The 14,984-nt window shown below is 47.7% G+C and overlaps 1 protein-coding gene across 5 annotated transcripts in view; it reads right to left on the reverse strand.

Annotated features, from left to right (window-relative positions):
• The window catches only part of MBTD1 (mbt domain containing 1), a 1,870,500-nt gene that overhangs the window by 1,320,229 nt on the left and 535,287 nt on the right, over nucleotides 1-14,984 (reverse strand). For all 5 annotated transcript variants that reach the window (XM_069654918.1, XM_069654914.1, XM_069654913.1 and 2 more), the window contains one exon: nucleotides 5,050-5,184. In XM_069654918.1, the coding sequence (XP_069511019.1) occupies nucleotides 5,050-5,184 (135 nt within the window). The remainder of the gene's footprint in view (nucleotides 1-5,049; nucleotides 5,185-14,984) is intronic.

Consider the following 14,984-nt stretch of genomic DNA (forward strand, 5'->3'; position numbering starts at 1 on the left):
CATCAAAAAGCTTGTCGTCCCTATCAGGAGGGATGGTAGGATACGACGCCTGCTTTGCTGGGGCCAAAGCCGCCTGCACCACCAAACTCTCTGGAGTGGGGTGCTTGGTTAAGTACCAGGGGTCGCTACTGGCTGTGCGGTATTTTCGCGGGCAAAGACTTGCTGGGAGACTCTCCGGAGCAGTCCAAGCCACTGCCACCCTCCTCTGTAGAGCCGTATGGAACAGCAGTACCGGGTCAGTTGGTGGACCTTGGTCGAGGACATCCGTGAGGTCATCCTGAAGAAAATCCCCTGGGGGAGCAGACCACCCCAAGTACTCGGTGACCCTAGACATAAGGCACTGGTACGAGGGGTCGGCATGGGTTCCAGGCTCAGGCCTACAAAACTCCACCTCCGGAGAGGTGGCCAGACCACTGGCGTCATGTAGGGACTGACGCAGGTCCTCAAGTTGGCTATGACCAGAAAGGAGACCATCAGGAACCTCTGCAGGAACCTCACCTTCCTCAGACCCCTCATCCGCCTCAGAAATATAATCCAGAGGCTGGAAGGAGGGTACACAAAAAGGAAAAGACATGTTTTGCCTTGGCCAGAACCCCTCTGGGGGGGTTCCACCGTGCCACGTAGTACCTCCGACTAAGCCGCCTTGAAAGGCGTCGACGGAATCGGCATCTAGTGTGGCGCTGACAGCTTCGACGGCATTGACACAGGTTTCGAGGGCGGAGCCCTGAGCGTGTCTCTCGATAGCCTGGGTGCAGATGGCATCGATGACTACCTCGCAGGCGGAGCCTCGAGAGTCCCTAGACGACCTCGGCGTCGAGGGCTGGCACCTGGAACGGGCATGTCTAGAGCGACCATACTTGTCCGACCGGGACCTTGAAGGCGCCCGGTGGACGCGACGACTGCTCGAGCCCGAACGCGGACGATCTGTGTCTCTAGCACAGTCACGGCCGGCTTCCTCAGACGGCGCGGACGGACCGGAGTCCTGCGATTGAAAAATCGCCAACATCTCCTTTCGGAAGGAATCCCATTCCTCAGGAGTGGAATGCTTGTTGGGACAAGCAACCCGCGGACGGGCGGAGTCCTCGGACGAGGAAGGTGACCTGTGACGGCGCTTCCTGGAGTGCCTCAAAGAGGCAGAGGAATGGCGGGACCGACTCCCAGACAGAGAACCCCCGGATTCACGACGACGATGCAGAGAGTCGCCCCTCCAATCATCTGTCGAAAGACCAGTGGAACGCGACTTCCGGGGCTTGGCCACCTTACCGACCGCTAGCTTCTTCTTACGCTCTCGCAAGGCCTTCGATGTGAGCTATTGGCAGTCGACACAGTCATCCGTATCATGGTCTTCCACGAGGCACCAGAGGCAAGCGTTGTGCGTGTCCGTCAGCGACATCTTGGAGCCACACACCCGACACTTCTTAAACCCGGACCGTGGGGTGGAAGAATGCCGAAGACATCATACAATCTTCAATGAAGAAACAGGTTCGAAGAACCGAAAGAACAGGATTCAGTAGAATCGAGGCGCGCCGAGATCTCCGAAGCGAACATGTTCGTGGAAAAAACAGAACTGAGGCTACGGCGTCGTGTGTCCCACTTATAACATCCGGTGACGTCGGCTCGACAGAGGCCCTCGAGGATGGTGTATCGACATCGACGCAGGGCGCAGACGCTGAAAGATTTTCCGAAGCAGCACAAGTGTGGTGATTACTGTCATAGATATGGAATACATCGGAGGACACAATTCCCTCGAAAGGGAATATTTATTAAACTTCCATTGCATTCTCCAAGACAGCCACCTATTTGTAGTTGTATTTGTTTTTGAAAAACAAGTTTGCACTTCCAGGTTGCATCTGTTTGCCACAAACAAATTGGTTGATAGTGGTGATAAAGCATGCTTTGAAAGGCCATACTGGCAATAATGAGCTCTGTGCAGCACCTGCCAAAAGCCCTCACTGCATTTGCGCCTTAATTCAGGTGGTGGGCCATTACTGGTTGGGACACATTGGCTAGTCATGCTTTATTATGCCACCACTTTCTGCCTCAGTTTAACAATACAAAAACTGAACTATGAGCAAGAACATAGAGTTGAATCAGCATAGGTACAAATATATTTTAGCACCCTTTCCAGAATGTTTACGGTGTCCCACCCAATCAGAGTTTTGGAATACTGGGCATTATTAGCTGTTTGTTGCCCAGAATTATCCTCTCATGGACGGCTTTCTCCAATGTTAGTTCCATTCCCTCTATGAATGTTTATTTGGTTTGTCCCCTCCAATTACATAACCCTGGCTCCCAACTCCTCTTTAATCCTTGCACACAGCTCTCATTTTCTCCCCTGCTCCCTTCCCTCACACTCTGCCTGAACTGTTCTGTTTCCCATCACCAAGCTCTTGGGCTATATGATCTCTGCGCTGTTACTGGCACCATTCCTCCTCAAGCCATTTCACACTGCCTGCATTTAACCCAAATGACTCTATAGTCTTCTTCCTTGACCCACTGCCACTGCCTCACTTTACATGCACCATTCAAGGTGGGTGGGCAGCTCAACCTATCTTTACTGTGCCATGCTCTCTGGTCTAATGCTGTTGGATTGCCTTGGTCAGGCTGTCATACGCAGGCTCCTCTTGTTGCAGAATCCCAGCGCTCCCAGTTGCCATGGCAACACTGCACAGGTGTAACATACAGGCTCATTAGAACCACTTTTGTTTCTTTTTGGGCCAACACAACCACTTGCACAGTACTTTGACACCCTTGGGAAGAAGCAATGGCAACCATTATGTGGCATTAGTTCCTGGCCCATTTACATGCACACAACACACAGGGTCATATTGTACGCGCTCCATCTGCTGTCAGGGAGCGGGCACTACGCGCCAAAAGTTTCCTTGGGAATCGTGGCTTCTACAGGCAGGGGGAGACCAGAGACAACTTCCTCAACCAGCTGCTATGCAATGGGATGGTGACGCACGTAACAACCAGTATAGCAATAGGGAACCACACAGCAGGACGCACAACATGGACTGGCCGGCTGCTGGTCGCCCTGATGTATCGGGTCATTTTACCATGCAAAGTCCCCAAGGTGTCCCCTGTCCTTTTTATGCGTCTATTACGTCCCTGGGCAGGGCCGAGGATAAAAATAGTCCTTCTTACCTGGAGCCCAATTCTAGCTCTCAACTCTAGATCAGCAACGTGTTAAACTTTAAAATCGGAAAACAACTGACCCATAAAATCAGGTTGTACCCTACAAGTACACATCAAGAATAAAACGCTAGAACTATCTTTCAGAGGGGTTTATAAGATGTACACGTGTAGCCTGAAGCAACCATTAAGGGTATTGGGGATATTTATTTTTCCTTAGATTTAGAAATGTACGTAGCATTTGAAGTGATCTTCATGCTTTGTAGCTCAATGGGACAGGATATCACTAGAAGTAGACTGCACACTTCTCAGGTTTAATAGTCAGCATTACTGCAAAATGCAGCACATGCACATAACCATAGTAATAACCATAGTAATCTGATGAGCTGGACCTAACGGTACATACCTTCGTTATTTTCAGACATATAAACAGTGATTTGCACTTCAGCAGAGCCTTTTCCTGTCAGTAGAACAACACAATATACTAACTTTTCAAATGTGCAACTATGTCACAACAGCATCTCCTTCTCCATAAACAAACTGGGCACATCCTATATAACACCTTCCAGGGACCCCTGCACACACCACCCCATGTGCATCTCCTAGCTCTCCACTCTCCTCATTCCCTATTCATACAGAAAACACTTTATGTTCCCCTTCATGCCTTTCACCCATCCACTCAACCTTATGGCACGCACACCCCATCACCACGAACATGATTTCCCCAGATAGCATTGGCCATCCATATCTTTACTATCCTGCACCCCACCCTGTTCGCTCACACTGAATATCCCTGCTCGCCTGCCCATTACTCTTATCACTCTAGTCAATTTTGACTTGGATACAGAATACCACTTCTAAAATAAATCCTTAGTGATATTGAACTGTCTGCACAAAAAAAGCCTTACATTTCAGTAAAACAGTTCGTAACCGTGCTCATTTTCTTGCTATTCAATTCTGGTTTTCCTCTTTTGGCACTTAGACCCTACTAAAACCAAAGGCCTTTTCTTCCCTCCATCTCCCCTTCCTAATCCTTGTACCGTTTCTCTTCAGATTCTCCTGCTCCACCTGTAATCTTGCAGTCCCCTTCGACTCCTGCCTTTCTTTTTCTTCCCATCTCTCACTCAATGCACGAAACTGTAGCTTTCTTTCTTTCAATTACAGAGAATGCTTTTTTTTACCGAAAACATGAACGGAAAAAAACGAAATGTGGTAAAAAGGAATGTGGGCCGTGGGGTAAAGGGGTACAACTGGGGGTGGGTTTCGGCTTATAGAAAAACAGGGGATGGTGGTGGTGGGGACACCCCCCCATATCCCCTACCCCCCCAAAAAAAGGAAATTCAGTGTTTTTTTCGTTTTGGGATCGGTAAAAAAAGGCATTCTCTGTAATGAAGTGTGTTAAAATCACATAGATCAGTCTATCTCATGCTCTCTTAGATCTACCTCTATTTGCCCATTCGAATCTCGGCTCCTCATTTTCTCAGTATTGTGTTTAAATGTCTTCATGGACTTTCTGCTTCTAATCTTTCCTCCAGACTCTTGCTATAGTGCCCCCTCCCTCTTTGTTCTCAGTCTAGTTTTCATTTGGTAGTTGCAAAACCCCCTTGCGCTTTCTCTCGCTTTCTTTTCCCACCCATTAGCGCCACCCATGCGCTAGACCTTTCCCCTCTCTTCTTCCACATATTACATCTTCAGCACCCAATTAAAGGACCATCTCTTTTCTATATGATTCTTAACACTCCTTAACATTGTTTTCTCGTTTTGTCAATTTGCATTATTATTGTATCGTTTATATTTCTTATGTAAAGCATTTTGGCGAAAATGCCAATAAAAGAACAAATACAAAGTACAATAACTGAAGATCTGCATTGCATAATAAAACAAATATATTTGGAATCATTAAAATGTACATACTTCGAGGTGGAACTAAAGGCTTTCCGCTAGTTGCACACCAGCCAACTGGATGGACGTCAGGACCACAAATGTTACACCAAAAGTCAAGACTGGAATCATTTTCGAAGCCTTCATATCGGAGCAAAGCATAAAAACCTGAAATGGAGCAAACAGTAATTTACGACATCTGCTATCAAGCAGTATTCCAACTGAGAATATTCAAGAGCCATTCATTAAAGACTTTGAAGCTTGAGCCTGGAAGGAAGAGATTATTTCCTTTAATAACAAAATCTGTTAAAAATCGGTCATAGTCAAAAAATATAAGGCCATCAGACTACTTTAGCACATTCCCAAGACACGCAGCCCAGATGGATTTTCACAATCCGCCATGTGGACAGATTGAGAGGCCGCCCTATTCTGATAAACGAAACGTCTAGCCAAACTATCTGGCTAGTTTGACGGGACATAAAGGCTTAGACTTGGGAGATGAGAGTGGTGAAGTGTCCAGTAAAGTGCATAAAAAGCACTCCTAGTAACACAAGTTAGGCAGAATGTATGAAATTAAAGTTATTTATTTAGGCCATAGACAAATGAAAAAACACATATGCGATCATATAAGCATTCACCATGGTGCTCACTGCGAAGAGAATACTTAAAATACAGTGAAAATCACGTGTAGTAAATAAAGCAAGTAAAAAAAGAATTAGAACCAGTTAAGTAGCTTAACACTGAACTAATAGGTTGAAAATAAGTACATTAGCAACCACCACACAAAACCTTTGAATTGTGATACCATCTTAAAAAATGTCCTTTCCTGGCTAGAGAAAAAAAAAGATCATGGAGCATTTAGAGTCACAGGTCCCAATAAAAGTATTTTCAGGGAGCTAGAAATCTCTTTAGGAAGTTTGAACAAGTGTTGGCTTGAGCCAACACATAGTTTGATAGTGTTCCAAAGTTTAGTAAAAACAAGAAGTCTTTAACAGACCCTCTCCCAGCCCAACCACCTTAGTGAAGACCATAGGAGGATACAAGGCCAGACTAACACTGTTCAAGGCCAAGCAAAGGAGAGATAGAGTTAAGACTTTAAACCCATGCAATCCCACTCCTTCAAACGCTTGTGTTTAGGCACGTGATAAATGCAATTTCATATCCTAGAAAGACGGGGAGGCGAGGGGGGGTGGACAAATTAGGTATGCTTACTGTGAGAAAGAAATAACCACAGACGAGACCAGTGCGGCATCAGACCCGAATACTGTGACAAAAGGGGCAAAGAAGAGGGAAAAGACAGCAGTGCGGGTGTATGCAGTCAGCCAGGGAGGGAACGAGACGGCAGCCGACGGGCAGTGGCGTAACACAAAATGTGGGGGCCCCCCTGCGAGACCTCCCAATGGGGGCCCCCTAAACTCCGCCCCAACATAGGTATGCTCCGCCCACCAGTTTAGACCATGCCCACCACGATATGCTCCGCCCATACACATTTGCTCCACTCGTATATTTACGAGCCATTCGTCCCACTCATACCTTGACGAGCATCTGCACTCAAGTACAATGTTCTCACTCTTATCTCTCCCTGCACTTCTCCCTCTCCCCGTTTTTCTCCTTCTCACTCTCTCTCTTCTCTTTCCCTCCCTCGCTCTCTCTCCCCCACCCACTCTCTCTTGGTTTCCCTTTCTCTCTCGCTGTCTTTCTATCAGGCCAAGAGGTGCCTTTCCGGTGCACCTCGTCAGCCGGTTCTAAACTGCACACCCAGACTAGATGTTCTAGTAGTCAACCCCACCAGAGGAATCAGGCCGGTAAATAAATGAAGAAACACATCACATGCACAAAACTAGCAGTCCCATGATTACATGATTGTCTTTTGAACTTTAGCGCGTGCCTGCTCTTCTCTGCGCTTGGCTTTGTCGGTATACCTACCCTCTGCTACACGTAGCTCTGCTTCATCAACTTCTACCGTCCACACACCCCACCCTACCATATACGTCATATAAGGTAAAAAACAAAGAACATCTTGTTTTCTAGCAACGAACCCATTCACATGTGTATCAAGTCAAGTCCTAAAAATTAAAGTGGGGGACTCATCAACAAATGCAATAGGAGGTGATGTCACCAGAAATTAGCATATCAAGGTGAAATATGCACATTTCATTAAATTGGCTTTGCATAACCACCCAAATTAAACAGGACAAATGGCATTTGTCTTTCATAAAATCAACAAACACACAAAAGTTATGAGGGGATATTTTCTTCGAATAGTGTTTTTGAAAATTTTAAAAGGTGTGAATGTTTTAAACTTCAAGAACCAATACAAATGTTTTCCCTGGGACTTGCAGTACCGAAATGAAACATTTCATCTTTATTTCTTTGCCATTTTTCATCAAGTTATATAGTGCAGTGGTGAAGTGTCTGGCCTACAAACCTGACAACTGTGGTGTGATCACTAAGGTCGGATTTAATTCATGAATTCAAAGAGGACATTCAATAGCTGGGTGTGACTGAGTACACCACCTGAATAAAGTGGGTGGACTCCGTCCCCCATAGTGGTTTTTAAAACTTTAAATGGTGTGCATGTTTTAAACTTCAAGAACCAATACAAATGTTTTCCCTGGGACTTGCAGAACCGAAATAAAACATTTCACCTTTAGTTGTTTGTCATTTTTCATCAAGTTATAAAGTGCAGTGGTGAAGTGTCTGGCCTAGTACAAACATAATTAACAAAACTGATTAAGTGCGTGCAGCATGTCCTTTGCAATGATTTGCAAAACGTTTTTTTGGGGGGTGACGTTTCCCCCTGTAAAATGTTTTTGTGAATCAGGGCAGGGCAGCAGGCCCATAATATTTTACACTCTCAACCAATAAAAAGCACCATTTCCAACAGGCTTACGTTACACATGTATAGTAGACATGGTTGTCCCTTAACTCAATGTACAGTCATAATTTACTAAATTATGGGAGGAAGTGGGCAGAAATGTAAGCCTGCTCTGATAGCATGACCCAAGAGGTGAGGGGGTTGTCGGCAGAGGTTATGTTGCCTAGCATCCCTTTTATAATGTCATTGAAAAGCAAGAACATAACACATGGCCAATAAATACAAAGTAATATATAACCTAAACATCAAATAACACCACCAACAAAAGAAAATCGAAAGCCGGCACATTGGTGATTTTATTTCAGGTGATGTTGCTATTTTACCAGTAGCATTTCCCTTTTCCGGCGCGACATAAAAAGTGCAGTGTTCAAAAGCAAGATATACCACAATTGGATCCAACAGACTCAATTTGTAAAGAGTGTCTGTTGGATTTTCAAGCAGAATGTAAGGCAGCAAATGAGAAAACAGACACAGCGACGCCTTCCCTTCGCCAGGGCATGTCGGCGTGGTTCTAGTCTGTAGTAATAGGCGCAGAGCAGAGAGTGACAGCGCAAGCGATGCCAGGATAACAGGGCATTTGATTCCATTTTGTGTATTCACGTGGGCTGATGGCTGTGCCTCATGCCCACCCACTGCGAAGTGTCAGCAAGAGGCCGCAACGGGCTACGGTCACCCCGGGCACTAGTGCGCTTCCGGTTATTAGGCTGGTCCAGAGAGGGCTAATGGCCTCTCAGCTCCCTGGGAAAGCGCCGTCAGCATCCCCCCCCCCCATGTATCCTCCACAGTAAACGCTTGCATCATATAAGCATGAAATAGTGCAACGCATCCGATTCAGAGGATGCTTCTGCGAAAAAGCGCAATACACAGAGGTCTTGCCCAGATAAGAAGTGTTGTAGCGTTGTACAGGGGGCTGTATGTTTACGGACTCCTGGGTGGGCGTGTCAAACAAATGATGAAAGGGGGGTGTTTCATTAAAAAAAATGAAGACGAGAGTGCCATCGCACCCCATCCTAGCCCGGCCAATAGTCACGCATGCATGCACCATCATAGTAAGGCTGCCCAGTGCCCCTGCTGCTAAATTAAAATAAAAAAATAACTTACCTTAGTTGACGACCTTTCAAACTGAAGCCGATCCTGCCTGCCGAATTACAATGGATCACCCGGGCCGGCAACAACATAAGTCTCACTACACAATCATGCGTAGTGTGTCAGGGTGCGGGCGGGCCGTGTGACTCGCTCTCGGCTCGTGCGGAGGCAGGGCTAGCTTGCCAGCTGCGCATGCGCTTTGCAGCATGATGCAGCCCGCGCGCAGGCTCAGCTCAGCAAATCTGCAAGGCAAGTTAGTGTGCCTGCCTGAGCTGAGCCTGCCGAGCGACAGTAACTAAACTTCACGTGTGTGAGTGTGCATCCCAAATCCAATCCCAGGCGCCGGGTCCACTGCAGTGCAGACAGTCAGTAGTGCAGCACCCCAACGGCACCATAGACCCAGAGACAGAGGGCCAGACCGTAGTCTCTCTGGGTTATGGTGCCACTGAGGGCTGCTGCTCTGACTGAGAGAACACAGTCAGTGATATTGCTGTGCTGGGACTGGGAGAGGCGGCCCCTCTCAGTGACGATGGCGTGGGGGCCCCCGCAGCCCCTGGGCCCCCCGCACCGCGGGGGCTGCGGGGGCCCCTGTTACGCCACTGCCGACGGGTCAAAGGAAAACCCTACATACCTGTATCCGTTGGGGGTTCGTACACCAAAAGATGCAGTAACCAAAACCACAGATTCCATAATGCATCAGACCAGGTGCCAACAAACCAGCCATCATTGGAAGGCTGAAAAGACCAGAACCATAAAAAGAAAACAGACAGTACACTTAACTTACCATCAGGATAAGCGCACCAACAGGTTACATGGGTGGGAAAAGGCACAGCAGAATACAAAAGCACGCGGGTGTTCAAAAAACCAACAAGAACCCAGGCGAAGGAGGGGTCTGCATAGAGGGGTGGGGACCAATTGAAAACGCACGAGTTGAGGTGAGGGAGGGAAGAAACTCCAGTTAAAACAGGATGCATAGATTCAAACGCTCTTCAATTCTTTCGTCTAGGGGAGAGTGAGAACAGAGCAGTGTGAACCAAGGACGTCTCAGGATTAAGTGTGCCAGTGCCCGGGGTCGACGGAGTCCGTACGAGCGAACGAAAACCAAGAGAAGCTGAAAACGCCCAGGAAAGATACCTTTCTGGTTTTCGTCGTCGTTTTCCATTTGTCAAGTGAGTAACACCATCTGCAGAGCCGGCACCCGCGGAATTGTGTGCTGGAACCTGGACAATAATTACGTGCAACGCCGCGCAAGTCAGGCAGTTAAGACGGCACTGAAGTATTCATTTGTCGAGCAACAGAACTGGCATTTGAAATGCAACCGAGCTGGTTTCTTCCTATTTTTCTTTGATCGGGTGGTATTGCCTACAGGCCTCGTGAGGTTATTTGTTTATTTCCTGACTGTGCACCTTGCATGTTGTACTTGAATAAACTTGAAGAAAGAAATTGTTTGAAACCAGACTTAAAACGTTTCCTGCCTGCTGTTAAACACTCACCCCTTGTACTCAGATTCAGTCAGCTGCCAACATAGGACTTCCTGAAATTGCAGGGTCTTCTGAATTTGTGCCTTGGTACCATTGGAGAAAGCCTAGTTGGTGCGGGGAACGAGTACACCTCAGTAATCGGGTCCGGCTAGTTTGCGGTACTCTTTTTGGTCATGGTGAAAAGAAACCCTTGGGATACCCTTATGGTACCCATGGATGGAGGTACAACCCTGAACCGCTAATGTATGTTTTTGGGGCACCAGTGTTTTTGTCAGGCCCTGCCACAGGAATCAGTGGATTCCTGATAGAAGGCAAGATGGCCCCTCAGAGCTCTTGGTTTTATTGCCCGTTACCTTGTTTTCTCTAAAGTTCTGGGACGCCCTGACTCTGTCCCTTCCCCTGACTGGTTGTTGGGTGGGTGAACCATATATGGTTTTGGAGGGGAAGACCAGATGTGTATATCTGGGTGCCCCTCACCTACCAATTTGTTCAGAAGCTGAAGTTGAAATTTGAAGCTCATTGTTGAAGTTCAGCTGGAGGAGAAGATTGCTGCTGCATTTCCTTGGATGTAATCCGACAACTGCCGAGTCTGTCCAAGACTGATCCAAGAGAGAACTTGGCTAGGTGACCTCGCTCTGAGCTACGAGGGACCATATTGCAAAAACTGCTGTTCATCGAGGCACCTTGGAAGCTAGTTCTTCAAGTTCTTCAAGTTCATTGGGGTGGTTGAATTTTTTTTTTACTAAGCAGCAAGGCTTATTGAGCATTTATGGACTAGTAGGTTAATTCTTTAATTACAGGTTGCCCAGGCAGGGGGTTTGGTGGGGTCCTCATTCAGAATTTTGCATCTATATCTAAAGAAAGCATTCTGCCATTGCTTAACTTGCCTTCCTAACTCATTATCTATGTTGATGCACCTTACTGAATGATTTGTATGCTCTATTATAAATGCTAGCAGCTGATGCATTTTAAAGGAATCTAAACTCTAAGTGTGGTACCACATAGAATCGTATAGATCCGTCATAGAATTACCAGAGTACAAAGTGCATTATTAATTGTGTATATATCTCAACCTTATTTTTATATAAAGAACTGTGTTGGCACATAACAGTGTGTGGCCATTACTTTGTGGGGACTTGGTGTTATGATATGGTTTGAAGCAACGAAACACAATGGATACAGGAGAATAAATCAAAGTTTCTCGTAAAGGATACAGGCTGGTAGTAACAAAGGATACACTCAAAGTCTTCTTATTTTTGTAAAATGACAGGTAGGGCGTAGCTTATCAAAGGGAACCTTCTAATCAATGTCACTCTCTGACTAGTAAAATAAACAGTCAAAGAGAGCTATTGGTGGGAAGGGCATTAGAGGACCAAGATTCACCAGGCTGTTGATGAGGAAACCGATTAGAATGCTGGTTGATAAGAAGGACAATATAAACCTATGTTGTAGACACTAACCTGGATGTGACGACAAGGAAGTCTCAAGATGGTCCGAAGGGTCCAAGGATACAACGACCAGGAAAGGGTAGTGAGGAATCTAACCCGGGCGGAACGAGGGCCGCGCTAGAGCCGGGTTGGTGCACACAGGAAAGCGTCCAGAGTACAGTGCACGTGTAGGAGAGAAGAGGAATCCTGATCCAAGAGAAGCAAGTCCTTAAAGCGGTGGAGGATCGGTGAGAGAGAGAGCGGGACTCTGAGAGTCTAGGTTGGCTGAGGCAGAGCGGGACTCTGCAGGATCGTGGTGAACTGAAGCAGAGAGGGACTCTGCAAGGTCCTGGAAGTCGTCGCTTGATACGACGGGGCTCCGTTTGGATACGTGGAGAGAAGAGCCGTGTATGAATGCGGTTAGCAGGCAGCTCAAGGAGGAGCTGGAATGTTGCCGGGGACTGCGTGGGAACGCTGAGGGCAACCGTACCTTGAATGAAAGTAGCGTCTGCGAGAAATTAGCAGAAGCAAGCTCCGGAACGCGAGGTAACAATTAACGATCAGAAGAGCCGTTGCAAGGATTCCGTCTTGCTAAATAGTGTCAGCTGACGTACGTCTGACTAACGCGCTGACGATACGTGTACGCTGGTCATGTGACCTTAGTATTAGCATCTCCCGGACAGCTTCCATTGGGTGTAGAACGGTCTAGCCGTTCTCAAGGCTGAGGAAGCAGGGAAACAGGGATGTCTGGATTTAGTAACGGAGCCGGATGGGGAGGTAGGCATGACACTTGGGGACTCGCTGTACTTAAGAACCAGCCTGGATCGACTCCTGAGAGCTTAAGCTTTGGTTGCTCGTCCATATAGTGCTACCATATAGCTACCAACAAAACAAAGAACCTTGGCTGGGGTGCTCTGTGCCACTATTATGATGATATGGCATTTGTAACGCGCCTATACACAAGTGTTTCAAGGCGCGACGAGGCAGGGAGGGGGGAAACAGGGGGAGGACAGACAACGATCCTACTAGGCCAGGTGTCATTCAGACCCCGCAAGTGCAGGGGTAGGGGGAAGGGAAGAGTGCAGTACAAGGTAAGTAGAATAGAAATAAATAGATAAATAAACAAATAGGGCCAGCTGGTGGCAAGTGCAAGGTAAGTGCAGGCAAGTGCTGGGAAGGGGGGGCTGTAGGGATACAGAGACAGTCCCGCAGTGCAGGGGTTGCCAGGGAGGCAGTGCAAGTGGAGAGTGGCTGGACCCAGGACCGAGGTCGGTGAGAGTGGCCAAGTTTCAGATTCAGTGCAGAATTTAGTGAAGAATTTAGCAGGGGAGAGAGAAAGCAGAAGCAAAGAGGAAGGTTTTGAGGTGCTTCCGGAACCGGAGATGGTTCTCCACAAGTTTCAGGGAGGCAGGAAGGCTGTTCCAGAGGGAGGCTCCTGCCGCGGAGAGAGATCTACCCCCAGCTCGTTGCTTCGAGAAGCAGCTGACCCTGAGGGAGTTGGAGACGGATGAGCGAAGGGCTCGGGAAGGAAGATATTTAGGAAGAGAGAGTTGCAGGTATTTAGGCCCCAGGCCCCAGAAGGCCTTGTGGACAATGCAGAGGGTTTTGAACTTAATCCTCGCAGCCACTGGGAGTCAGTGTAGAGATTTCAGTCCTGGAGAGATACGGTCCCTGGGCTTGAGGCCAAGGACAAGTCTCGCAGTTCTGTTCTGGATGAGTTGCAGAGGGCGGAGAGTGGAGGCAGGCAGATTAAGATAGAGACTGTTACAGTAGTTCAGCTTCGAGAGAACCAGGGCTCGGGAGACAGTGAGCTTCTGGGGGAAGGAGAGGAAGGGAAGAATACCTCTGAGGAGGTGCAGCTGGTAGTGTGACTTCTTAGAGACGTCAGATATATGAGGAGAGAAGGAGAGTGTGGAGTCAAAGATGACCCCAAGGTTTTTTGCCTTGCAGGTAGGAGCAGGAAGAGGCCCAAGAGAGGCTGGCCAGAGAGCTGCAGGGAAGGAGGGAGTGGGTGTGCCGATGAGTAGAATCTCAGTCTTACTAGCATTAAGGCGGAGGTCGTTGGCAGCACACCATTCCTGGATAGCAGACAGACAGTCAGAGATGAGGGCAGGAGAGGAGGCCGAGGGTAGCCTGAAAATGAGCTGGGTATCGTCCGCATAGCACTGAAAGTTGGGGCAGAGGGCGGCGATGCGGTGGGCAAGAAGTGCCAGATACTGGTTGAGAAGCCAGGGAGAGAGATTAGATCCCTGGGGAACACCACAGGTGGAGAAAAAGATGTCAGAGAGGAAGGACCCAAGTTGGAGGGCCTGCCATATAGAGGGCACAAGTACAGCTATCCCCTCCAGTCTTTACACCCAGCTCCAAACATCTGGCCACACACCACTTTGCCCAGGAAAGCTGGAGCTTTCCCCATGAAAGGGCTTACTGTATATGGAAAATCCAGCCCCACCAGCTAATGGAGAAACTACACCACAGCCAAAAGGACAGGCAAAGATGTTGTGGCACAGAGATTTTTAAGTATATGGTACTCTAAATGGCAGTAAGCAGTAAAATGCAAAAGTGCACAAGACTATAAAAAAAATTAAACATTACAAAAGTACCAGATGCCACCAGCTCATCCTAAACACAACAAAGTTACCAAAAACCTATGGCGTCTCTTCTTCGAAGATGATGTTGAAGACTGCCTTGACTGACTCCTCGACTGGGACATCTTCGAATGCTTACGCCGAGTGGAGTCTCTAGACTCCCCGGAACTGTCTTCCTTCTTTGAAGTAGCCTTCAAAGCCTCCCTCCCCACTGCCAGCTTACCTCTGCGTTCCCAGAGAGCTGTTTCTGTCATGGACTAACAGGATCTGCAGTCATCGGTACAGGCCCGGAACCGAGGCACCACAGGCAGACACAGTGAGGATCGGTTATTGACATCTTCAACCCGCAGTCGTAAGTTCTAAAATCCCGATTTTGGGGTCGAAGCGGTTGAAGAAAACATTTTTCAACCGAAAAACGAAGCGCGTCATTAGTGTTCGAAGCAAAAGCTTTCGAAAAAATGGAACAGAAGCCAGCGGGCGCGTCACAAGCTAGTTATACTACTGATGT

Source organism: Ambystoma mexicanum, chromosome 3q (genome assembly GCF_040938575.1).
Source record: "Ambystoma mexicanum isolate Mex_15411 chromosome 3q, UKY_AmexF1_1, whole genome shotgun sequence".
Lineage (NCBI taxonomy): Eukaryota > Metazoa > Chordata > Amphibia > Caudata > Ambystomatidae > Ambystoma > Ambystoma mexicanum.